The sequence below is a fragment of the Vigna radiata genome, chromosome 4 (genome assembly GCF_000741045.1).
Source record: "Vigna radiata var. radiata cultivar VC1973A chromosome 4, Vradiata_ver6, whole genome shotgun sequence".
NCBI classification, from domain to species: domain Eukaryota; kingdom Viridiplantae; phylum Streptophyta; class Magnoliopsida; order Fabales; family Fabaceae; genus Vigna; species Vigna radiata.
The window spans coordinates 1,065,245-1,093,087 of NC_028354.1; the positions used below are offsets into that span (position 1 = coordinate 1,065,245).

The 27,843-nt window shown below is 35.0% G+C and overlaps 2 protein-coding genes and 1 pseudogene across 2 annotated transcripts; all 3 read left to right on the forward strand.

Annotated features, from left to right (window-relative positions):
* Nucleotides 1-25,171, forward strand: part of LOC111241470 — a 63,866-nt pseudogene extending 38,695 nt beyond the window's left edge.
* Nucleotides 16,355-20,959, forward strand: LOC106759452 (tropinone reductase homolog). Its single transcript, XM_014642629.2, has 5 exons — nt 16,355-16,519; nt 16,612-16,819; nt 19,903-20,119; nt 20,208-20,320; nt 20,600-20,959. Exons 1-5 carry the CDS (start codon nt 16,428-16,430, stop codon nt 20,768-20,770), a joined length of 801 nt encoding a protein of 266 aa, XP_014498115.1. The 5' UTR covers nt 16,355-16,427; the 3' UTR covers nt 20,771-20,959.
* Nucleotides 25,172-25,185: 14 nt separating the features above from the next.
* Nucleotides 25,186-26,502, forward strand: LOC106758229. Its single transcript, XM_014641173.1, has one exon. The coding sequence runs from the start codon at nt 25,186-25,188 to the stop codon at nt 26,500-26,502; it is 1,317 nt and encodes a 438-aa protein (XP_014496659.1).
* The last annotated feature ends 1,341 nt before the right edge of the window (nt 26,503-27,843 follow it).

A 27,843-nucleotide genomic window follows, 5' to 3' on the forward strand; every position in this document is an offset into this window, starting at 1 on the left:
AAAAGATTACATTGTTTTCCCCAACAACAATAGGATTTAGTTTACCATCGTCATGGAGAAACTAGGTGAAGAATGGAATGAAAGAGATACAAACACTAAAAAGGAAAAAAGGAGAGTCGTCACCATCTCTATATCTACCACAAAGGGGTGAAAAGTGTGTTTCTGTGCCTAAGCCATCAAAAGATACAAACCTTAAGACGTTTTGTCCTTTAAATAGGGCATAAAAATGACATAAAACAAGTCCAAGCCCAAACAGATCATAAAAAATAACATAAAACAGGTCCTGGTCCATTTGACAACCGCCCGGCGCCACATTTCACCGCCGGGCAATTCTGCGGCTTGAGGGAAACCGCCCGGCGTTGGTCAACTGTGCTCTGGTTGACTAGTTGACTTTTCCTGGTTGACTGGTTGACTTTCCTGGTTGACTGGTTGACTTTTCTAGTTGACTGGTTGACTTTTCTACATATCTTCAACCTTTTTTTCCTTTTCTTGAGTCTAAGACCTTCATCTTCAACTTCATTCTTTACTTTTCTCAAATTAGCTACAAAACAATGCAAAATAAGCATAAAATCACTAAAAACAACTTTTGACTCTCTCGAGACTCATTTATTGAGTTTTGCTTGATTCTGAGCTCATTCCAAGTAGTAAAGGGTGTAATTTGGTCCAAATTGACATATGAAAATAACTGTTTTTCAACCTTCATCAGCTATAGGCTGGTCAATCACGGATCTTAAGGGAATAAGTCGTACATATTGCATGCACAGGATTCTTATGGAGAGTGATTATCGAGCAGTGGCTCAACCACAAAGAAGATTAAATCCAGTTATGAAACAAGTTGTGAGAAAGGAAGTGTTGAGATTGCTAGAGACAGGAATTATATACCCAATATCTGATAGTAAATGGGTGAGTCCAATTCAAGTGGTACCAAAGAAAGGAGGTATGACAGTAATTCATAATGAAAAAAATGAATTAATTCCTACGCGAACAGTTACTGGGTGGCGGATGTGTATAGATTACAGGAAGCTAAATATAGCTATTAGAAAAGATCATTTTCCTTTACCCTTTATGGACCAGATGCTAGAAAGATTAGCTGGACAAGCATATTATTGCTTCCTTGATGGTTATTTTGGATATAATCAGATTGTGGTAGATCCTGAAGATCAAGAGAAAACAGCTTTCACATGTCCTTTTGGTATATTTGCCTATAGAAAAATTCCATTTGGATTATGTAATGCACCCGCCACATTTCAAAGGTGTATGCAAGCCATCTTTGTGGAATTTATGGAGAAAAGCATAGAAGTCTTCATGAATGATTTTTCGGTATTTGGAGATTCTTTTCAGAGGTGTTTGAACAACTTAAATGTAGTTCTTAAAAGGTGTGTCCAAACAACTCTTGTATTGAATTGGGGAAAATGCCATTTAATGGTTACTGAAGGAATTGTGTTGGGACACAAAATTTCATCTAAAGGGATTGAAGTTGATAAAGCCAAAGTGGAGGAAATTGAAAAGCTTCCACCACCATCAAACGTGAAAGGAATCCAGAGTTTTTTAAGTCATGTTGGTTTCTATAGGAGATTTATCAAAGACTTTTCAAAGATTGCTAAGCCATTGAGTAATTTGCTAGTGAAGGATACACCATTTGAGATAAGTTCTGAATGTTTGCAAGCTTTTGATGTCTTGAAGAAAAGCTTAATTTCTACTCCAGTAATTGTAGCTTCAGACTGGACTAAGGATTTTGAACTTATGTGTGATGCTAGTGACTATGCTTTAGGTGCAGTACTGAGTCAAAGAAGAGAAAAAGTATTTCATGCTATCTACTATGCTAGTAAAGTCTTAAATGAAGCCCAATTAAATTATGCTACCACAGAAAAAGAATTTTTGGCCATAGTCTATGCACTAGAGAAATTTAGATCTTGTGTTGAGGGCATCTACTGATGGATGCTAGCATTTGGAGAGGGATTTTTCTTTTTCTTTTTCTCTTGTACTTTGAATTAGTAGTATAGGTTTTATCATTGTGTCTATGCTTGGCTTGTACACTAATTCTGATTATGGTTCAAATTTATTGCATGATGAGTTATTCACTACTGATGATTGATTGTGGATGATGATTGAGAATGTGTGAATGCTGATATCCAGGTTAATGTTTCACTAACTATGTGAACAAATGAGTAAGTGATTCATGATTGTGATTGTGATGCTACGCAGGATTCATGAATGAGAAGTGAGAAATCATTTGTGGGAGGTATTGAGCTTCAGAGTTTTTATTGATATGTGCACTGTTCACAGGGAATCATGAATGATATTGACTTAATCTTGATAATTGATTGAATTGCATGTGTATGTCATATGATCAAGGCCATGCTTGGAAAGCCCTTACTTAGCCAAATTTTCATCCAAAGTATTTTAAATAATATACCCTTTTTGAACCTTGGCCTTAAACAGTATGAAAACCCTTGTTTGAATTGATTTACCTTGAGTTGGGTTGAGAATAATTGTATGTGTTGAAAAGGTTCAAGTTTGGGGTTGTATGGGGAAAGTAAAAGGCAAAAGAAAAAGAAAAAGCATTGAGTTCAAAAGTGAAAAAGAAAAATGCATGAGAAAGTAAAGAAAAGAAGAAAAGAGAAAAAGCATGTAAAGTGAACTCAATGTAAAAGGAAAAAGGGAAGAAGTTGGGAATGAATGAGATTGGTTAAAAAGAGAGTATGCTTGAACTTTGAATGATAATTTAAACTCCCTTAACTCAAGGATTTTGTATTCCAGGAAACACCAATTTTTCTTGATAGCCCAGCCACATTACAAGCCTTAGAAAAAAGTCCTTGTGATGACATTTGCATGTAAAGATTTTGATTGTTTTAGATGAATGACAATATTGATTTATGTGACATGTGAACAGTAAAGAGTAGAGTGACCTCCTAAACACTTGAGAGATTGAGTGAAACACTTGCTTGGTGAGAACTGTTAAATCCATGTTTACATCTATGCTTAGTTGATTGATCATTCATGAACGAAACATCTGTTGGAAAAAGATTAATTATGTAAACTGAATTGGATTGAAAGCATGCATGCATCTTTATAGGATTCCACTGAAATCTGAATTGTATAATAACTTGTTGTGAGAAAAAGGAATTTTGAAAAGTTTTGAATTGTCTGATGAAGAAGTGGAAAGCTAAGTTTTGTCTTGTTTGCTTGAGGACAAGCAAAGTTCTAAGTTTGGGGTTGTGATAACGGTCTAAAAACCGTTATTTTCATACTTAAATTTGATATCAAAACACACCCTTTATGGCTTAGAATAAGCTTAAAATCAAGTAAAACACTTAGTTGAGTCTTGTGAGAGTCAAACGTTGGTTTTAGAGATATTATGCTTGGTTTTACATTGTTTTGCAGGGTTTTAAGGTGAATTGAAGATGGAAGTAAAGTAAGGTGGACTTAGACCCGTGAAAGAGGAAGAAAAATGATGAAAAGAAGGGTCAAGTGAGTCGTTGAGCGCCAGAATGGATCGCTGAGCGCTCAGAACGATTAGAGGGAAACCGCTCAGCGTCAAAACTAACCGTTGAGCGGTCAAAGCGGCAAGAGGGAAACCGCTGAGTGCTGAACTTAGGCGCCTGGGCAGTTGTCTGTTTTTATTAGCTAGCTTATGTAATCTTTAGTGAATGGTGATTGAATTGTTTAAAATGATTAAATATTATTAAATCACTTTTATGATTGTAATTGTCCAATTTAATTTTACATCATTACATTGCATGCAGCAGTATATGTTATTATTTCTTTTTAAAATACCAATATTACGTCGAATGATAAAGCTAATCGACATAATATTAGGATATGAACGTCCAACAAAAGGAAGTCCACATATTATTTAATATTACGACAAAGGTCTCTCATTTTTTTTACTTTTATCTTTTTTTTCTTTTTCCGTTTTAACCTGAAATAACACGTGGATTTTGAAAATATTCAACGTCTTCTATTAATTCCTAGAAGGAGTTTATGAATTTTATGATTTGAAGTTGTAGCGTTTTGAAAGGCCTTGGAGTTGCTACAAGTTAACACAATTGTTGTTACAAGAAATTTTATAAATTGATGTCTACTTAAATAATTACTGTTGGGAAAGGGCTGATATGGGTTTCAATAATAAAAGGCAGTCTACTTAAATGATATATGGGAAAATGCAGTTTGCTGCTAGAAACGAAGATGTTGACGTCAATTTCTCCAGACTTCCTAAGTGTCTTTTTAGTTTAATTCTTTTTTCTTTTAATCCAACAATAAACGTTGAATTTCTTTAGCATGTGACGTATTATTCGTTATCCGAAGGCAAAGGTCGATCTTTTTTTTTTCTTTTTCCTTTTTAAATTCCCATAAATTTATCCATTCTCTAATCTTATAAATGGATAAATGACATAAAAATTATAAATATTATAAACTTATTTATTCGCTTTTTGGGTTTGCTTTTGGATTACATTTGAGTTGTATGTTAATTTTTTTTATTTTGAATTGTCTTTGGAGTTTAACATTATTATAGGATGAAATTATTTAAATTTGAATTAGAAAAAAATTGTAATTTTTTGTTTTGGATTTAAAAAAAAAAAAAAACTTGTAATTAAGTGAGTCAATGAACCAACTCATTTAATCCACCGTCCTGTCGTGGACTAGGCGAAGTTTGAATTTTTTCGTTTTGCTAATAAATGAAAAGGGTTGATTTGGCTTACTAAGTGATCAACCCCTGGTGGACTAGGCTAGATTGGATCCGGTGATCCGTTTTGATAACACTAACTATACTGTTAGCATTTTTAACGCTGATGACCAATTTAAACCGTTTTTACAAAATATAAAATAACCACGAAATATAAGACAGTACCACCTTCAAAGAAGGGACTAAAATAACCGTTAAACCTAAATTTTTTACATATCAAAGTATTGTACATTAATATTTTTGTTTCAATAATTTAACACGTGAGTATTAATTAAAAATATAATTAAGACATAAAAAGTTAACATAATTAAATTAAAATAGTTATATTTATTTATTTTTAACTGTTAAAGATTTAAATAAATTAAAATTTTAAATTCACATTAAAATTTAAAAACTAAAAATATATTTAACTTAATAATAACATTAATTTTAATTGTATTTTATTTTATTAATTTTAAACAATTATATTTTTATGTTATACCAATTTTGAGCATATAATTATAATTCTAAATTTTGATTCAATAATTCAATTTTTTTATCTTAATACTTTTATCCCAATAAAAGAAACTCTATACACTACTTTTCTCGATCTTTCTCTTCAAGTCCATCCATTTATTTTCCACAAAACCAATCCATATCTCCTTTACTTGTGTGACAAGGGCTGTCATGTCATAGAGTGGACCACCTACTATCCTTTTCAATGTTCGTTATAATAAATAAGTTAAAATATTGCTTATAAAATGGTTGATAAATGTTTGAATTATATATATAGAAAAAGAGTGGCAGAGAGTTAGAATATGTAAAATTTAATCAATTCAATTTAAAAAATATATATGTTTGATTTTATATTTTCTCAAACAATACTGTTGAGCGTTGAGAACCACTCAAAACAAAAACAATACCTTATATTATTAATTATTTATTCAATTGTCTGAAACACTGATGAACCAGAAAAAACCTGTCAATCTATCTTTACCAGCTTTTTTGAGTGGACAAGTCCTCCTCCAATAATGTCCTTTCAATTATAAAAAAGTTAGTTAAACATTGATATTAAATACAAGTTCAATAATTTTAGCATGGATATAATAAATGATAATCTTTTTATATTGAAAAATTGCAAGCTGAACTTTATTTTACGTTTTTTTTTTCTCAAAAGATTGTCAAACTGAAAAATAAAAGTAAATAATGAGAGATTAATTTTAATAATTATAAGTAAAAGATAATTTTAGTAACTGTATGGTACATTATCTAATCCATCTTGCATTATATAAGCTCTAATGACAAATACGGTATATTAAAAATATATTCAGGATGTTTCGACCTACTCTTTGAAGTATAAGTTAAGCAGGTTAAGTGATTTTGTGGTGTCATTGGAGTAATAAATTGGATATACAAGCAGTTAACAACTTAATAATAGAATGATTAAGATATTAATAAAAAATTGACAGTTAATGAAAATTATTTATTGATAAAAGGTAAGTCCATTTTAATATATATGATGTTATCTAAGATCTATAAAATACTTATAAATAAAAAACTAAGTATTAAGTAAGATTATTTGAGTTCTGTATTTAATTATGAATTAAATTCGGGACTTGAGTAATGCTTTGATAGATATTTACTCAAAAAACTTGAAACAAGTTATTCAGAAACAAAAAATTAAGATGATAATATAAAAATTGTTTCTTGATCTACTCAAATATTATAATCATGATAGGTCATTTAAGATAATAATAGATTTATGATTTTTTATGAGTTTATTTTATCATATTTAATTTTTTTTTAAAAAACACAAATTTAATATTAAAAGAAGGAAAAGACAATGATGATTTTTTGTTTTACTTCGTTTTACAGATGAATTATCTACGAAACGAAACTGTAGATTATTCGAGATTAATATTCTAGTGAACTCAGATTTTTATTGAAATTTTTTACACTGTTTTTAAATCTTAGATACACAGTGTTGGTAATTAATGACTTTTGTTTCGGTATGAATATTTTGGGGATCGAATGGACTAACCTGGATGACGTGGTGCTTCCGCTGTCTTCTAATTTTCAATCGTCCGGAATCTTCAAGCTTCGACCGGAGGGAGGTACCTGCAATGGCACTCTGACGTCGCATCCATATTTTTCGGTGGAAATTTTCTTCTTTGAAAGATGAGGTTCGATTGTAGAGCTCGTTCCAACACCTTTTCTCTGGGGGCAGTAAGATGCGCATAGCGGTCGTATCTGGGGTTTAGATTCACGATTGGTTTCTGTTCCCGGACGTTGTCATTTTTTCGCTTGCCCTCTTTTTTGTTAACACTTACCGGATGCTCCTCGTGTTGTTGCTTCTGGAAAATCCTTTGATCTTCCATTTTAATGAACTTAGCCATCTTTTGTTGTAGCTCCTCCAACGTGCGGGGTAATTTGGCATACAGGCTTTCAGAGACGAATCCTGCCTTAAGGCAGTTGGGCAGACTGCTGATGATGAATTCGGGGCTAGCTCCCTTTATCCTCCGGGCGGCGTAGTTGTATCGATGCATGAAAGCTCTGAGAGTTTCGTCTTTTCCCTGCCTGAGATTGACTAGCTCGGCAACAGTCACCTCTTCATATCGGTTGGTGGAATATTGCTTTGTGAACATGTTCGTCAGCGTGCGGAAATTATCTACCGAGTTGGGTGGAAGGGTATAATACCATTCTAGGGCTTCTCCCCTCAGTGACTGGGAGAACGCCCGGCATTTTACTGGGTCACTTTGAGTGTAGAAGGCCATTGAATCGACAAAGTTCCACAAATGATGTTCTGGATTTGTTGTGCCGTCGAATTTCTCCACCTGAGGTGGAGGCCGATCAGGCATAGGGGCCTGCATGATGGTATCCGTGAATGGCAAGAAATCTGGGGACCGGGGGGAGGAGGCAGATTATGATTCTGACTGTCTTCAGATGCCTCCCGGTCGTGTTGTCTTTCTTTGCTACGTTCGACATCATCAGTCTTCTTCTGTTGTAATTCCTGCTGTAAGGTTGCAATAGTTCGGGCTTGCTCCTCTAACTGCGCCTGCAGGTCTCTTATCATCTGGATTGGATCTGGATTCTCCATGCCTCTTGTGGTCACCATTGGGAGTCTTGTCCTTTCGAGCCCCATGGTGGGCGCCAAAATGTTTCAGTATGAATATTTTGGGGATCGAATGGACTAACCTGGATGACGTGGCGCTCCCGCTGTCTTCTAATCTTCAACCGTCCGGAATCTCCAAGCTTCGACCGGGGGGGAGGTACCTGCAATGGCACTCTGACGCCCAAGTCAGGGTGAGTGGTGATGAGTCTTGAAAGCAAGGCTAAAAGTTCTCAATATGAGAATGCAGAGTGAAATCACTTAAGAATATTGTAAGCCAAAGTGGTGTATATGAGAGCGTACCTGGTATGCGATTCCAGCCCTGTATATATAGATTATTATCAAATATAAACAGAATATAATATAAACGGCTGTACCTGAATATCCGGTTGTTCATATCTTATTTGATATTTTCTGATATAGATTGTTAAGATATTATTTGCGATGGATTATATTCTCATGATGGACCGTTGGCCCAATAATGGAAATGATAATGACCTATCATTAATATGATCGAGGCCCATTAATCATGTTGAACCGTTCGGCTACTAATTGCAACCGTTCGGCCCAAATAGCATATCATACAACTTTAAAATTGAAATTCATTTGTGATAATTTATAACTATTTTACTGGTATCGCCAAAGACAGACCGCCACAGCTGGCAGGGCCAATTTTTCATCTTCATCAGATTCAGGCACGTTGTTCTATCGGAAAATCCGACAGAAGTATACAAGACAGAGACATTTACCATTTTAACAAGTATCTTATATATTTTATTAAATAATTTTCTTATATTAAAATTTCGAGAGAAAATATATTACAAAGATAAAATAATAAATTTATGAGTTTATTTTATATTTACTTTCTCAATTTTACAAGCCCAAATTTACTATGAATTTCTAAAGGTTATTTGTTAGCTTTTTCGCGATGAAGGTTGAGACTTAATATATCGATGAACTGAAGGATCTTTAAAAAATATTTTTTAAATATTAATATTGATAAAAACTTTAAGTATATAAAATATATTAAATAAAAAAAATTATTGGAAAATAAAGCTCCGCTACCGTATAAAACATGATTAAATGACGTGGAATTGGTGCACGGGGTGGGTGGTGCATAATTTGATTTGTTTGGTCTCATCAATCGTCCTTTTCTGTCGGTTGTTGTAATGGGTTTGGTTTTACGTGGGGCCGCTGTTTCTGGGATGTTTTCTATCAGTTATTTTCTTTTCTTTTGCTTTTCACACACATACTGCTATTGTAATTATTATAAAAACTACATTATAACTGGAGTATTTAAGTTGATTCTTAAATAGTTGATGTAATAAAAGTTGGGTAAATTTTGAATTACATTTCATTTCTCAATTTAATAGATATAAATTGGTTTTTTAATACATCGTTATTTTGACATATAACCTTTTTCTCCATAAAATTTGATAACAATTTTTTTATTATAATTATATATTTTTAAAAATTATTTGTGTTATTAAAATTTCATTTTATAAATTGTTTTGACTAACATAACATCTATCTTAACATGTCTGAATTTTGTTATTATTTTAATTGTGATATAACTTTTTTTTTATTAGTATAAATCAATATTAGTAAAAGATACTTTTTTTAGCTGTAAAAATTGTATCTTAAAGTTAATAATTATTATTTTCATAATATTGTAGGATCTAGAAAATAGCTAAAATAGCAATGCTCTTAAAATAAAAAAAAATATTTAATTATTTTATTATTAAATTATATTATAAATAAAAGTTTTTATTATTTGATTTTTATTTTATAAGACATTATTTCTGTAAAATAAATTATATATTTTTTTTTTTGTTTTTTTCTATGGATTATGACTTCATCTTTTCTGTTTGAAAATAGAAGTACGATATATTAGATTCTTAATATTAAAGTCTGCCACCTGATTAGAAGATAAAGCCTATAGGTCTATCTGCATAAACATATCTACAAACAGGAACACAAAATTTAATTTAAATAAAAATTTCATAAAGTTAACGGGCTTCGGGACCTCTAGGTCTACTTCTATGTATACTTAACAAAAGTGCATGTAATTTTTGCTAAACATTGCAAACCTTCATATAATTCCTTTGATAAAAATTTCAAACCTATACATACAATTATTTTTTGGAAAAATTGTAAACTTTCTAATTAAAAACTTAAATATCTCATTCACTAAATAAACTTAATTAATTATAATAACAAAGTTTAAATTCATTATTCAAGTTTATAATACCTTCCTTCTTTTTTTTTCATATCGTTAATAGAAAATGACAAGTGTATCTGTGTCTCGTAATAAATATCGTTATGTTTTAAGAAACTTATATAACACTTGATAATACTTACTTAATCACTCAATTAGATTTAAAGTTCATAAAAACTCCTTTTGAATTTTTATAAAACAATTAATGTGTAAAAGAATATTTAACAAATTATTTATAATTGTCAAAACTAGATTTTATCAACTTCATTCTCATACATTCACAAACATCTCAATTCCATCTTCAAGTCAAAATCAACTCACCTGCATATTCAAATCTTATTTTTAGAGACTTTGAGCATATGATCACTCATCAAGTTTCAATTACTTTAATCCTCAACAAGTGAAATCATACATTAATGTCAAGAGTCTAAGATTATTAATGAATCAATTTCTATTCCTAGATACAAGCATCCATTAAATATTCAATTTCAACTCTTGATTCTAAAATTATTTTACAATATCGAAAGAATCACAAATCAAGCATGTGAACAATCCAAATCGAACATTAAGCACACTGGTACAAAAACAGCCAATTAAGTCGTTTATTTTTGGCCTTTAACGATGCTTTTGTTAGTGACGTTATAGCGGGTGACGTTATTATTTTTAAGTCCTATTTAAAGGCCAGAACATCTTAGGGTTTGTATTTTTTTGATGACTTAGGCATAGAAACACACTTTTTACCCCTTTAGGGGTAAATTTGGAGATGGTGACAACTCTCCTTTTTCTCCTCTTTAGGGTTTCTATCTCCATTCTTTCATTCCATTCACCTAGTTTCTACATAACGATGGGGAACTAAACCTTATTTGTTGCTAGGGAAAGATGTAACCTCTAAAATATCTTATATTGAAATTCTTATTTTATTCATGTGCTTGCATATGCTTATATTATCAATTGTTGGGTTTCTTATCTATGCTTAATGCTTTTATCGTTTAACTCATTCGGTAAATGTTGTTTGTCTTTATCGATACGGAGAAGTACGGTAATGTCATGAACTGGTAGGAAAGTCCTTGATTAAGCTAATACCACCTAGAGATAGGGGTAGGACAATCAATTGTATTTTGCTTTTGTTTATAATGCATTGCTAATTATTAGGGGAGACTAGAGATAGTAAGCTAGAAATTAGTAATAAGCTTTTTTCACCAAGAGATTGAGTTTATGGTAGACTAAGAAAGTTTGCATGACAGTATGATAATAAAGCGAATTTAATAAGAAAAGTAGATATATGAGAGTGATTGGGTGAAATCTGAACCCTAGCAACAAATCCATCTCATATTATCAACATCATCCATCCACTTTTGTGTTTAACCTCAATTGATCAAATTGTATTCATGTTTATTTTTTCATACTTTATATTCAAAAACCCCAAAATATTGTTCTTATAGTCTTGATTGGTAAAGCAAAAGCACAACAGTTTAGTGCCATGAGTCTCTTGGGAAAATGATACTTGGACTTACCATTTTACTATTACTTGATACGATCTGGTACACTTGCCAGAGTGTTAACAAGTTTTTGGCGTCGTTGCCGGGGACTTGTGGTATTACTATTCTATGTGTGTGATTCTTAACTGATTAGACTTTCTATCTTTCTTTCTATCTATCTTTCTGTTTTTTTTTTCTTTCTGCTTTTATTTTTCTATCTTTATTTAAAAAAAAACGAAAAAATATTTTTTTCTGTTTTTATTTTTTTGTTTTTATCTTTCTGTTTTTTTTTAAAAATGAAAATGAAAATAAAATAATATCTTTTCCTTATTCTTCTCCTCATTCTTCTCCTCATCTTTCCATCTTTCTATCTTTCTCCTCATTTTTCTCCTCATCTTTTCATGTTTCCATCTTTCTATCTTTCTATCTATTTTTCTTTCTGTCTTTTTATTTTATCTTTCTATCTTGTTATTTAAAAAAAACGAATATATATATATCTTTTACTGTTTTTATTTTTGGGCTAATTTTGTACTCTAGTGCAGTGTTCTTCATTATGTGTAGGATAAAATTTGTACTAGGAGCACAAGATCATCAAGAGGCATATAAGGAAGGAGAATTGGTTCACCAACATCCTCATGTGAAAAGTGACAAACCTAAACCTGGCACACCAGTGAAATTCAAGAATAGGTTATGGGTTGTCAAGATTTTGATGACCAAACCGACCATTTTCGAAAAGTTTTGAAAGAATATCAAAGCAAGCTCTGGTACCAATTGTCGGAAAACAATCGATATCCGTTATAGAGTTGCGCAGTGGAATAAAAAATAAGATAGCAAAAAGTGTGTTCGGTCACAAGTTAAATTAAAATGGTCCATTTTAGAAAATTTATTTTCTTACAGAAAATTTATCAAACAGTTGATATGCGTGAAACGTAAAGAGTGTAGGGAATAGAAAATGACACACTGGAATTTTTATATTGGTTCGATTCAAAAGAATCTACGTCCAATTGTTAATCACTATAAAAGGTGATTAACAGTTTCACTAAATTGAACTAGCTTTTTAGAACTTCCTCAAACAAACTGTATTCTTAAAAAGCTCAGAGTTACCCTCTTAGGGTTTGGAACAACTATATATAGCTTACAGGTCTGAATATGATCGTTAACATTACAACTGCCAATGATAATCGATTATTGTAAGTGATAATCGATTATTTGCGAGACTTGGAACAATTTGAGCATTGTCTCTTCAAACCGGTCAACTTTAGTTCTTCAACTCCTTCTACCGTTCGACTTGGTTCTTTACAGCTTTTCAGCGTTTGGTCATGCTCTCCACCGCTTGGTCCGAACTACTTGGTCAAGTCTTAAACCGTTTGGTCATGCCTTGTTTGATCACTGTCATCACTTGTTCAGCCTGTTGGAAGTCGTTTAGTCATTGGCTGTTAGTGACTGTTTGGTCTTCAGCTTCTCTACTCTTCATGTTAACCCTTTGCCTAATACATATCATTCGGTCTTTGACTGATAATGACCATTCGGTATTTGAAGTGTTCACCCTTTAATTGTTGTAACCGTTCGGTGTCCATTCGGTCTTGAACTGCTATACACCGTCCAACCTTCAACTATTGCATACCGTTTGGTCTTTATTGATAGTTTAGTCTGGTCCTTCTTCTGACTGTTCGGTCTACACCTGTTAGTGACCGTTCGGTCTTCAACTGTTTTCTTGTTCCCTTTTCTCATGGACCAACGTGCAGGAATGCTTTTAAACTTAAATCAAGAGTTTTCATATTCTTCATTTTATAGCATCATCAAAATCATTTATCTTCAAAATATCAATGTTCCTAATTGGTAACAAAATTGTCATCTTTATTCAAAGAGGAGAAATTTGATTACTAAAAACAAAGAATGATTGCATTCTTTGAATCCTATGACACTGATTCATGAAGTGTTGTGGAAATGGAAACTATGTATCCCTAGATAGAGAGGAAGAGACCCTGCCTAGAAGCTCATGGTCAGATGATATAACTTAAAGTACCTTTTAAATTCTAAAGGTAGAAATGCACTAATGTGCGTTCTAGGTGAAAATGAGCATAAAAAGATACAAACATACAAAAGTGTCAATATGTGGCGTATATTCCTAAACACTTATGAAAATTCCAACCAATTTAAAAAGAAAGCACTCTGAAGTACATGGAAAAATCTAGATTCGTCGAGAAGAGGAAGAAACCAATTTATTTTTTTATGACAGATTTTATTAAAAGCATCTTAAACGACTCTAACGAGGAAGTAAATTTATTTATTTAAGATTGATAAATAGTATACACAACTTAAAATTAAATTTTTATATATTTGATGAATAATATTATTTATTTAAGAAATTTAATTGATATTTTATTATATTGAGGAAATAATAGTGGATCTCATAACCATTTAGCTTGCATAACAAGTATAAAAAAAATTGAAAAATATTTCCTTTTAATTAATTGGCTCCTTTAAAAAAAAGTTATACGAGATTTATATATCAACTTATGCATACTCAAATATCATTAATTAACTCCTTTTCAATTCTAATTCATCTTGATATAGACGTGAATTCATAAATTTTACTAATTGACACAAACAAAATCAAATATTCGCAGTAAAATAAAATAAAATCGCGCATAAATATTATTTTTCTAACATTGAATTCAAAAAGAAATTTAAGATAGAATATAACTTATTATATTACTGTTAAAACTTTCTTATATATGGACTACAAAAATTCCATTAAAGTAACTATCAGTAATATTAAAATTGATAATTTATGTTTATAATTTTTATAGTATTGTCTGTAATTGTTTGACTTCTCTTACATTTGTTAATCTCAATTATACTTATTTTATTAAGTTTTAAATAAATTAATCTTGAATTTTTAAAATAAATTTTTATTCTTTTTCTCTTCTTCGTTATTTTATATTAATTTTAGTTTATAAATTATATTTGAATTATTTATTTTTCATACAAATATATATGGATATGATTTTTTAAAAAAGTGTAAGGGGAGAATGTTATATGTTACTGTTGAAATAAGTGTAATGTGAAAAATATAAATTTAGTCTATTATTTTTTATTTTGTTTAAAATCAGTCTCAATTTTTTGTTTAAATAGAATAATTTCATTATTCTCTAAATTAAAACTAAATTTAAATTTTATAAAAATGTAATAATAATTATTTTATTAAATTAAAGTTTTTATTAAATATTTTTAACTACATTAAATTTATTTAAATTTATATTTTACTTTAAATTTTATTTTAAATATTTATATATATCAATAATTTTTATACAAATTTAATATTAGAGTTCGATTAAAATAACAAATTTATAAATTTAAATTTAAAATTTTAAAACAATTTTATAATAATTTAAAATAAATATAATTAAAATTTTAATATTTAATGTAAAATATAAATTTAAATAAACTTAATATTGTTACAAATATTTAATAAAAATATCAATTTTAAGGAAAATATCATCGTGAAATTTATATAAAATTAAATAGAATTGAATGGAGGGTTTTACAATATGACAGAGTGAGAGAAAAATATTGATAGATAAATATTTAAAATAAAATTTATTATAAAATATAAATTTAAATAAAATTAATATTGTTAAATATATTAATAAAAATATCAACTTAAAAAATTTATCATTGTAATGTTAATATAAAAATTAAATTTAGTTTCAATTTGGAAAAAGAAGAAATTACTTTAGTTTTAAAAAAAAGAAATTGAATTATGATAAAATAACAAATTGATAGATTAAATAGAGATGTTTCACGTATAGGTGACACAAGTGTCAACATAGTTAGTATATTACTAACAAAAATATCAAATTAAATCAGATTTTAGAAAATGAATATTCAATTGAGACCAATTAAAATTTGAAGACTTAATTAAAATTTCAAAATAAGAATTAAACGAGGTTTTAAACCAAAAACATATTATCATATTTTAATTTTTTAAAATTAATATATATATATATATATATATATATATATATATATATATATATATATATATATATATATATATATATATATATATGGATTTGTTAAAGGTTAAGAGTATTTTAATCATTTTATTTTCAAAACTAAAAAAAAACAAAAAAACCTCAAAATTCTTTTATCTTTTCTCTTTTATTTCTTTTATGGATAATGATATTTAGACAACATTTTTTTGACAACATTTGAACATTGATTACGTGTTAATCTGTCATTGGTCAAAAATTACTCCACAATCAATAATAATAATCATAAACATTATTGTGGAGTAATTTTTGGCCAATCACATATTGACACGTAATCAATGTTCAAATGTTGTCAAAAAAATGTTGTCTAAATATCATTATCCTTCTTTTATTGTAATTTTCTCTGTCATGTTTATGATAGTCACAAGTAAAAAAATTAGAAATATTTACCTAACTCTGATCTACTTTAAAATTTATAATATGAACAAAATTAATTTTTAAATAAGAAATTTTAAATAGAAATAACAAAAAAGATTTGGAAAGCTTTCCATGATACAAAGTCTTTTAAATAACTCTACTAATTTTACAAAATTAATACTAATTTCACAAACATTTTATGACATGATCATTAGGGACTTGAAATAAAATTAATTAAATGAAAATATTATCCTTTTGCATTTACACTTATGCCGTCATATGTATGAAATTACATAAAATTCAGCAATTATAATACCAGGGAAAATGTTAATTAGGTTATAATCGACGAGTTTTACATCCGAATGAACGGTGGCAGTAACGGACAAACAAAACATGATGTTGACAGATCAAACTACGCAAACTGACGGACACGTTTTGAGCTTTTGTGACACTCATTTTAGGATCTCACCCGTTTTCACACTAATTATTTCTGGAAAAGAGAAAACTAAAACAATATCTCACAAACTAGTAAAGCAGAGAAATGGCAGAAACAAAGTTGAGCTGCATCAAAGACCAAAAATGGTCACTGCATGGAATGACTGCGCTAGTTACAGGAGGCACCCGAGGAATAGGGTTTGTTCACTTCTATAATATCTTCTACCTTCTTATTTAGCATTGATTTCTCTGTTACTACTTTTTCAATTTTTTATTCTGTTGCCAATTAGATACGCCATAGCAGAAGAATTGGCAGAATTTGGAGCATCTGTGCATATATGTTCTCGTAATCAGCAAGACGTTGATAAATGCTTAGAAGAATGGAATAGAAAAGGATTTCGTATAACAGGGTCTACATGTGATGTACTGTCCCCTGACCAACGTCAAAATTTAATCAAAAATGTTGCTTCCATCTTTGACGGAAAACTCAACATTCTGGTATCACCCTCTTACAATTTTATACCACTGTGTGTCTGCATTATATGCAAAAAATATACCATGATAATTATTCATTTGAGAAAGTTCTGACTGCATAATTGATGGTAACAGGAGAATAATATTTCTAATTGCAAAACTTTGGTATAGAAGCAATTGTTGAGTACTGTTATTACATGTTCGGTAAAATAGAAGACATAGAATATAATTGAAATTTGTAATTGTGTGCATTTCATTGATGAATATCATGTCTTAAATAACCTTAGAAATAGAGATAAATACAATCATCTTAATGGTTTAAGAGTATAAATTCAGTAATAATAACAATTAAATCATAATGAAAAAAATCAATTAAAGCATATTGCGACAGGAATTAAAAAGGGTAACTTGATAATCATGTACTAAATATACTATGATTCAAATGAAATTACTAATAAACCCTTTAGATTTAATTTTATTCAACAAAACTCCTCCGTAACTTTAAATCTTTTCATTCTTATTTTTCTACTCCATTCCATGTGTATCATCTCACATCAGATTTGTTTCTTCCATTAAGAGTTGGATTCTTCATTTTCTTCATGTTGGTTGTATTGTTTTTCATCTTAACTGACCTCTATAATGTTTATTCTGATTTGTTTTTCATTATGGTCGACCTCTTCATCACCTTGATCAACATGGGTGATATCTTCTTTGCTCTGACCAACTTGTTCTTAGCATTGTCCGACTTCTCAGTAACCTCGACCAACTCGTTTTTGCTTTGGCCAACCTCTCAATGACCTTGGCCAGCCTCTCAATCACCTTGCCCAATCTCTCAACCATCTTCTCCCAATCATCTTTATTGCTTCAAAAATTTGACTTGTCAGTGGTGACTTTGTTATGATAATGGTTCTTCTTGCTAACATTGGCAAGCTCCTATCTATGCCAACTCCCTTCATATATGGTTCTCCATACTGAGACTCTTCACCCTTTCTTGAAGCATCCGATTGAGCTTCCCTAGATAATTTTCACCATCATTTCTTATTACCTCACTTGCTACTCTTCGAACTCCAATATTTTATCGTGCTTCATCCTTGCCAATTCTATTTCCAAGTTTGCCACTCTCCTCGTCATGACCTCTAACATCTTTGCTAATCTATGTGTCATCGTAGTCCGGCTATGCTTGCATTTTCCCTAGCTACTCACGTTTTCCACTAAGTTGTATAGTTGATTCAATTAGGAAAACTGAGCTCTCTAATTTCTCGTTTGAGCTCACAACCTCTTCTTCTTTTGAGCTTTCCACTCGCTCTTGGCTAAGTTTCCTACTAGCTCTACGTTGTCAATGCTCTCTGCCAAGCTCACTGTTAAGCTCTTTGCACAGTTTGTCGAGTTCTTCACCTCCACCAAGTTCTCTACAAGAACTTTTGAGCTTTCCATGGCAACTTATGGGCTCTCCACACACGAAACCAACCTCTCCATGAACATTTTTAGGCTCTCCATGTACCTTGTCGAGCTCATTGGACTACTCAGTATTGTCAAGGTCTCCTTGTTGGCTTACACACTCGACTTCAAATCTACACCTCGTCTGCTTGGCGTCTAACCTCCAATTCGGCAACTCGACATCCGAGCTCTTTGCCATCAATAAAATTCCTATCTCTTCCTTTGCTTCTTCAATAAGGAGATTTGTCCCTCCTTTTGTCTTAGCTCGACAATACTTCGCAGTGTGACTGACCTTCCCACAATTATAGCATTTTCATGATCTGAATTCATTTGCATAGTGGTCGTGCTTACCACATTTATAACATTTCACTCATTATCAACCTCCTTGGCCTTTCCCTTGTGTTAACCATGTCAATTCTGCTGACCAATTTGTTCTTTGCTGCCATCTCCAAAACCACCTCTGTGACGTCCTCTACGACCTTGACCTTAAGTGTTCTGAGCTATCCTTTGAAGTCAAGTTGTGCTTGAAGTACTTGATCAAGTTGCTGATAATTCTTGCTTATTTGTTGTTCATGGGCCTTAAGTGACCCAACTAATTCAACTAAGAGGACAAGCAAGTCATTTGACTCCTCGATGGCACACATAATACTCTCAAAATCATCTATCTATGATCTCAAGATTTTCTTCATAACCTGGTTGGTTGGTATTGGTTCTTCATTCCTACTTGAGTTATATACTCGATCACCCTTTCCTTGTCCTCCATGTTTAAATTTTCAAATTCCTCATTGAGAGTTTGAAGCAACACTTGTTTAACGCGGTTGTTCCCTCTATATTCAATCTCCATGATCTCTCACACTTCTTTTCAAGATGCAACTTTTTCTATCTTCTCAAAGTCTGCTTTATCCATCACTCTGTAGAATAGGTACAAAGTCGATCTATCTTTTACTCGTGTCTTTTTCAAAGTAACAATCTGGGTCACCTTCTGCTTTTATCCTCCATGGGTTCTTGGTATCCATTTTGTACTACATCCCATGCATTTTAGGATCCTATGAGAGCCTTCTGCAAACTCCATTTATCATAGTTAGCTTTCTTTGACAATTGTAGCATAAACATACCATTCACAAGATTTGTCATCTTACTCACCTCTATTTCTCACAAGCACTCAAATACATTGTTTCACTCTTTTTTTTTTCCTCTCACACTCAAACACTCAATACATAAAACTCTGATGCCAATTATTAAAATAGAAGACGACACACAGTATATATAATTGAACTTTGTAATTTTGGGTATTTCTTTTATATTAATTGAAATTTGTAATTCTGTGTATTTCTTTGATAAATATCATAGCCTTAAATAACTCCAGAAATGGAGATAAGTACCGTATAGCTCTAATGATTTAAGAGCATAAAATCAGAGTGTGACTAATTAAAAATTATATACCAAATAAACTATGTTTTAAATAAAATTACTAATAAATTTCTTATATTTAAGTTTATCCAACATATTCCTAGGATAGGATAAAAATAATTTATATTAAAAATTATTTCAATTTATTCATTGCTCCACTGTTAGTCGTGTAAATTTCATGACATTACCTCAATTCTCTTTTTCTTTTTCTGGTTTCAATTTCCCCTAGCTAGAATTACATGGTAAATGGTTTTCTATAGATAAACAATGCTGGAATAACTACACCTAAGAAACTCGTAGATTATACTGGAGAAGATGTAAGTAGAATAATGGGAACTAATTTTGAGTCTAGTTTCCACCTATGTCAACTAGCACATCCACTTCTCAAGGCCTCTGGATATGGTAGCATAGTATTCATATCCTCCATTGGAGGTCTTAAAGCTTCCCCCTTATGTTCTGTCTATGCTTCCTCTAAAGGTATTTTTCCTATCTTTGAGTCCTTTTAATTTAAAAGCAAATTGGGGTTTCAGAGGATAATCAATATCTGTATATAAACATAATTCAGGAGCTATGAATCAATTCACCAAGAACGTGGCATTGGAATGGGCAAAGGATAATATTCGTGCAAATTCCGTAGCACCTGGACTTGTTAAGACTGCACTTACGGATTCTATAGCAGTATGTATGCTGTGTTATATTAAGCTTATACATTCTTGAAAATTGGTGCAAAGTATGTATTAGTTTTATCAATCGGTAACCAATCTTAGCAAAAACGATTATTATTTTCGGTGAAATTTCTCTTAGCACTCACATTTTTCTGTGTAACTCATTCCAAAAGGCCTATTAATGATTGATATAAACTTAATAAATATTCTTTATTTATATTTATAAATACTATATACTTTTCCATCTTATAGCAACCATGCCCAATATTTTTGTGTATTGCTTTTGCTACAGGAATCTGTTGATGAAGGGAATAAACTGTATGAAGATATGATATCTCAAACACCAGCTGGTCGTATAGGAGAACCTAAGGACATATCAGCAATAGTTGCTTTCCTTTGCCTTCCAGCTGCTTCATACATCACTGGACAAATTATAATTGCAGATGGGGGTTACATAATCTAATCTCTTAAGTAAAAAATTATTACCAGTATGAAATAAAATACATAACTTCCCCCAAAGACAAATCTCCTCGTCATCCTGGTTGGTCAGAAGCTCCAAAACTGATCAACATTTGCATCGTTTAAAGTACAATATTTAGAGTGTTATCTATTTCCTTTTTGAAGTTCTTTTTATCAAGTATATATACTTTAAAGAACAATACTTATTTATATATATATATATATATATATATATATATATATATATATATATATATATATATATATATATATATATATATATATATATATATATATATATATATATATATATATATATATATATATATTTATTGTTTCTTTTGTTTCTAAATATTAATTATTGTATTGACACTGATTGTTTAGCCCACTCTTGTCTTTTTTAGTATCTGCCTGTAACTTAAAGACCCAGACATTTATTAAAAAGTATGATAAAAAAAGAAAAATTTGGGAACTAAAAAAGATTTTAATTATATATTGCTTACTAGATGCGGGGAAATTAAATGTCATTCTATATGTTTGTGTACAGAAAATAAGCAATGGGAACTAGTTTATAAACTTCGTGTTATGTTGTTGTCTGGTGTGCGCAAACTAGAGGTAAAGGGGATGATATTCAAGAAAGTTGAAAATTTACTGGTTAAGATGTTTATGCAGAGTGTTATGGCTCAAAGCTACATTGATGTATAAAAAACTATCTCTGTATCGGTAACTGTCTTTAACAGTTATTAAATTATATATATATATATATATATATATATATATATAAGGGAGGACGTCCGGTCCTCTGCCTCAGGGGACGTCCGGACAACTAATTTGCGTCCGGCATCAGACCCCCAGGTGACACTTCCCGAAGTTCGTCCGGTATGACCGGACGTCGTCATTAATAGACGAAGGATCATTTATTGATAGTTAGCGAGGGATGATCAGGTCACTAATTAATACCAAACTAAATAGGATTACGAGCATTGGGCCCGATCTTGGGCCGTGATTAAGGAAGGTTAATTCTCGGCCCATCTAGAAAACTATAAATAGAGGTCAAAGGTAACAGTAGGTAGGAACATTTATTGCGCATTTATACTGTTTGATAGCTTTCTCTTTCTATCTCTACAAGTGGAACTGAGAACTGACTTGGGCGTCGGAGTGCTTTTAACAGGTACCCGGCCGGTCAAGGCGAGCAGCAGGAGACGAAATCCAGGACGGACGAAGGAAGAGTGTTCAAGTCCAGTAATTGTAGAGGAAGACCCCACCAATCCGAAACATTTGGCGCCCACCGTGGGGCCGGAGGATTATACCCAATGGTGACCACAAGAAACACTAACACCGAAGATCAGACGAAGATGTTGAGATTGATGGAGCAAAGGATGATGGAAATGCAGCGAAAGCATGAGGAGGAGATGGCAACCGTGAGGGCAGAATGTTTGGCCCAGATCGCGAGGAGTAAGAATGGGGCGGTTGGAGGTGAGCAGGGTGAGAGGGCAGGGGAAAAGCAAATACCATTAGAAGGGGAGAATAGTAGTGCTCGAACGGATGGGAGAGAGGAGAAGGGGAACAAGGACAGCCAGTCTCTGGTTAAAGTAGAAGAATCAACCACCATGGTGCCGTTCGTACGGGAAATCATGGAAGTACACATATCAGAACAGTTCATACCCCCTCAATTCAAGATGTACGATGGGACGTCTGATCCGACCGCCCACGTCAAGTCATTCATCAATGCCATGACCTTCCATACCGGATATGACGCCATTTGGTGTCGGGCGTTTTCATTACCGGTTAACTCCATTGTAAACTTCAAGAGCTTGGGGGAAATGTTCAAGAAACAATTTGCTGCGTGCAACGCGGAGGATGTGACGGTGGTGGATTTGATGAATCTTAGGCAAGGGAAGGAGGAACCATTGAAAGTCTTTATGGATAGGTACCAGAAAATGGTACGGAGAGTTAAGGGACTCGGCCTAGAACTCGCCCTTCAATACGTTATGCCAACACTCAGACCAGGGCCATTCAAGGACAGTATCTGCCGGAACCCCCCTCGAACGATGGAGGAACTCAGACAGCGGGCGACCGACGAAGCTAGGGTGGAAAATATGAAACAACAGTACCGGAAAGATGCTCAGGAGGCTAGGATGGATAAAACTGACGGAAAAAGGTCGGACGGTCAAGGAAGTCGGCAGAGCGGGCAGAAGAGCAGAGAGGGACCGAGGGGCCCGCGTTTCCAACAATATACCTCTCTCAACACTCCTAGGGCCCGGATATTGCAAGAGGCGTTGAGTGCGCAGATCATGCAAGCTCCCTTGAGACGTCCTACTCCTCCGGGAGCGGACCTAACCAAACACTGCTTATACCACCAGAACTCGGGCCACGACACGAAGGAATGTGTGACGCTCAGAGATAAGATCGAAGAGTTGATCCGTGCAGGGCGTCTGCAACGGTACATAAAAATGAATGCACCCGACCAGTATACTGATAGGCCGTCCAGTCCCAGGCAGATGAGCCCGAGGCGAAACCATAGACCCAGAAGCCCTAGAAGGCAAGAGCAAAACACGAACGTGCGGAGCCATAGGCCTTCACAGGATGTTGACAGACGTGAGAGAAGAAGCCGAAGTCGCAGCAGGGATGGAGATCGGAGACGTCCGTTGCGAGGGATAATAAATACAATATCAAGAGGATTGCGGGAGGAGGACCTACCTCCTCAGCGAGAAAAAGGAGTATCCGGACGTTACGGTCCATACATGCCGTTGATGTCCCAAAGCGAACCATGCCCCCCATCACATTCACGGACGAAGACTTTCATGCGCCTGACCTGGACCAGGACGACCCAATGGTGATAACCGTAGAAATTGCTCGTTATGAAATCAGCAAAGTGCTCGTCGACCAGGGGAGCTCGGTCAATATCCTTTATTGGTAAACCTTTTCCCAGATGGACATATCGGAAGACCTCATAGTACCGTACAATGAGCAAATAGTGGGTTTTGCTGGAGAGCGGGTAGACACAAGAGGTTATATTGATTTATGGACCCGCCTGGGAACCGGAAGAGAGAGCGAGGAAATGAAGATAAGATACCTGCTAGTAGAGGCTAACACAACCTATAACGTCCTCTTGGGGCGTCCGTGTTTAAACGCATTCGGAGCTATAGTGTCCACACCACATCTGACCATGAAGTACCCGACTCACCGTGGGACGATTTGTACTATACGGGCGAATCAGAAAACCGCCCGAGAATGCTATGCGGCCGGTCTGCGAATATATTCGCAGGAAGGCCGACAAAAAGTACCTAGGTCGGAAGTAGCTATGGCCGATTTGGACCCTAGGACTAATACAAAGGACCGCTTGGAACCTATGGGGGAAACACAGCCCGTCGTGTTTGGACGAGATCTTTCGCAAACCACGTCCGTAGCCACAGGGATGGAGCCCGAAACAGAGAAGCAGCTAAGAACCACCTTATGGCGGAATCGAGATCTTTTTGCATGGACGACGACGGACATGCCGGGTATCCATCCGTCCATTGCATCCCATAAGTTGTCGTTAGTCAAGAACGCTCGACCAATATCTCAGAAGAAATGGAGGATGGGGGAGGAAAAGAGGAAAGCGGTGAATGAAGAAGCTAGAAATTTATGCGAAGCCGGCTTCATCCGGGAGATCACATACACCACTTGGTTGGCCAATGTGGTCATGGTAAAGAAGTCAAATGGTAAATGGCGGATGTGTACAGATTATACCGGTCTCAACAAGGCGTGCCCCAAGGACTCTTACCCGCTTCCGAGCATCGACGCTTTGGTCGACGGGGCCTCCGGACATCAGATGTTGAGTATCCTGGACGCATACTCCGGATACAACCAGATCCTAATGTATGCACCATATAGCGAGAAAACCGCCTTTATGACAGAGAAGGCCAACTTCTGTTACGAAGTAATGCCGTTTGGTTTGAAAAACGCCGGTGCTACGTACCAGCGGTTGATGGATAGGGTATTTTCCGAACAGATAGGATGTTGTATGGATATTTATATCGATGATATGGTGGTACGTTCATCAGATGATAACCAACACTTACGTGACCTGGAAAAAGTGTTCCATCAGATCAGAAGATACGACATGCGATTAAACCCAGCGAAGTGTACGTTCGGCGTCGCCAGAGGGAAATTCCTAGGCTTTATGCTCACCTCCCGAGGGATTGAGGCCAACCCCGACAAGTGCGAGGCCGTGCTGAAGATGTCGAGTTCCAGCACACTCAAAGATATCCAGAGGTTGGTCGGGCAACTAATGGCACTATCCCGTTTCGTTCCAAAATTGGCCGGGCGTATTCGGCCGATAATGAAGAAAATGAAGAAGGACGCACCGGGCAAATGGGACGCGGAATGTGAACAAGCGTTTACTGAAATGAAGGAGATCTGATGAATCCTCCCGCCATGAACATACCGATAGCAGGGTACAAATTGCAAATATACTTAGGGGTGTCGGACACGGCAATCAGCGCAGTCTTAACGCAGGAAGAACCATCCCCCAAGCTTATATATTTTGTCAGCAGAACGCTTCAAGAAACGGAGGCCCGTTACCAGCAAGTGGAGAAGGTGGCGTTGGCGCTCCTCCACGCCTCCCGTAGACTTCGCCAATATTTTCAAGGGTACCAAGTTGTCGTTAGAACCAATCATCCGGTGGCTAAGGTACTTAGGAAGCCCGACCTAGCCGAACGAATGGTGAGTTGGGCTGTCGAGTTATCGGAATTCGGCCTCCGGTACGAACCAAGGGGTTCCATTAAAGGGCAGCATCTCGCTGATTTCGCAGCCGAGTTACCAGTTGTCGGGAACGATCAATGGAACCTTTATGTCGATGGTGCGTCCGGACGGCAGACCAATGGAGCCGGAATAGTGCTGGAGGGACCCAACGGTTTTCTGCTCGAATATTTGTTGATATTCAAATTCAAAACGTCCAACAATCAGGCCGAATACGAAGCCCTGGTGGCCGGATTAGGGCTCGCCAAGGATATGGGAGCGCGAAAACTTGTATGCCGAACAGATTCACAACTGGTCGTAGGTCAGATGAACGGGGAGTTTCAAGTGAAGGAGGACCATATGCTCAAGTACTTTCACCGAGCGTCGTCTTTAGTGGCGACCTTTGAAAAAGTTGAGATCCAACATATACCCCGAGAGCAGAATACGCGAGCAGACGTGTTGTCTAAACTTAGCTCTGGCAAAGAAAAGGGTCAACTCACAACCGTTATTCGCCAAGTCTTGCTACAGCCCTCCGTAGAATGCTACGTAATAGCTTCGGGCGACACTGATTGGCGGGACGAGATAAGGAGGCTGATAAAAAGGCAAGAGGATGAACTATCAGTAGATCCGGCTGATTCGAGGAAGATCGCCCGATTTGTAGTAATTGGGGACGACCTATACAAAAGAGGTTTCTCCACTCCGTTGCTGAAGTGCTTATCAAAGGAGGAAGCTCAGTACGTGATGGACGAGCTTCACAATGGAGTGTGTGGATTTCATTCCGGCCGAAGAACGTTGAAGGCCCGCATTCTACGAGCCGGATACTACTGGCCGACAATGGAAGACGATACCCGGACTTTCACGCAACGTTGCCTCAATTGTCAAGCACATGCCAACGATACTTGGGTTCCCCCCATACGCTCCATTCCATTACCTCCCCATGGCCGTTTGCCCAGTGGGGCATGGATATCGTCGGACCTTTCCCCCAAGGCCAGGGTCAAAAGAGATTCCTCTTAGTCGCAGTAGATTATTTCACCAAATGGGTCGAAGCCGAACCCCTGGCGTCCATCACTGCCATGCAGGTCCAAAAGTTCTGCTGGAAGATAATATGCAGGTTCGACCTTCCAAAAACTATAATAACGGATAACGACAGGCAATTCATGGATAACAAGCTGGAGGAATTTTATACGAGCTTAGGCATCAAACTCTTCACGAGTTCGGTAGAACACCCACAAACGAACGACCAAGTTGAAGCTGCTAACAAAACCATAGTGGCGGAATTAGAAAAGAGGCTGGGAGAGAAGAAATCGGCTTGGGTAGAGGAACTGCCGGAGGTGCTATGGGGCTACAGATGCACACCGCACGGCACCACGGGGGAAACCCCCTTTAACTTGACTTATGGGATCGACGCTATGCTCCCGGTTGAACTAGGCGAACCATCGCTGCGCAGAAGGCTGGATGATATGCAGCTAAACGATGAAGTGTTAAGGGTGGAGCTCGATACCATTGACGAACGCCGGGATCGAGCGGTGCTCAGAGCTGAAGCATGTCGGCGACTGATAGAGCGTCGATATAACACCAAGGTCCGCCCCCAAGAGTTTCAAGAAGGCGACCTTGTCTGGCAGAAGACCGGGGAAGCCAGGCGCGTGCCCCAGCATGGAAAATTGACAGCTAAATGGGAAGGCCCCTTCAAAATTGTCACGACGCTGAAAAACGGAGCATATCGCCTCGCCCGACCGGATGGAAAGCTCCTTCCCAACACATGGAACGCAACACACTTAAAGTTTTACTTCAGTTAATCATGTTTAGCCGATGTACTCTTACTATGAATTTTTGAATTAATGGCAGTCTTTTTCATCCAATTTGAGTGCCTTTCGATAGTTGGAAACGACCGGACAAGCCGAACAACACCAAGGGATCCGTCCCACTAAATTCATGGGATCCGTCCCCAATTAACAGGGATCCGTCCCAAATTATTCTTAAGGCTAAGGGATCCGTCCTGCCGAGAGATCTGTCCCCATATGGAATCCATCCCACCAAAGAGCCCGTCCTGAACAAACCAGTACGGGCCGATAATAAGTAAAAATACATGTAAAAATGTTAACAACGGAGTAGTAAAAATAAGTTAACATCCTTCGGACGCGAAATAAAATAACATGGTGATAGAAAAAACCAAATTCATTATAACACGTAAAGTATAGACCAAAAGCCGGACGGGCCGACCACGCAAACAAAAGCTATGCCTAAGTGTTTGCAAGTCGACCTCACAGACCAAAAAATACATGTATTGACTAAATTAAGCTTCCTTGTCGGCCTCAACAGCAGGACCACCATCCGTCCCCACGACAGTTTCCTCAT

Excerpts from the sequence above, each read along its gene's own strand:
- LOC106758229 (XM_014641173.1), top strand. The coding sequence starts at position 25,186 with ATGAACATACCGATAGCAGGGTACAAATTGCAAATATACTTAGGGGTG.
- LOC106759452 (XM_014642629.2), top strand. The coding sequence starts at position 16,428 with ATGGCAGAAACAAAGTTGAGCTGCATCAAAGACCAAAAATGGTCACTG. Across the intron at positions 16,520-16,611 it reads GGAGGCACCCGAGGAATAGG|ATACGCCATAGCAGAAGAAT; the intron begins GTTTGTTCACTT and ends GTTGCCAATTAG. Across the intron at positions 20,120-20,207 it reads TGTCTATGCTTCCTCTAAAG|GAGCTATGAATCAATTCACC; the intron begins GTATTTTTCCTA and ends AACATAATTCAG.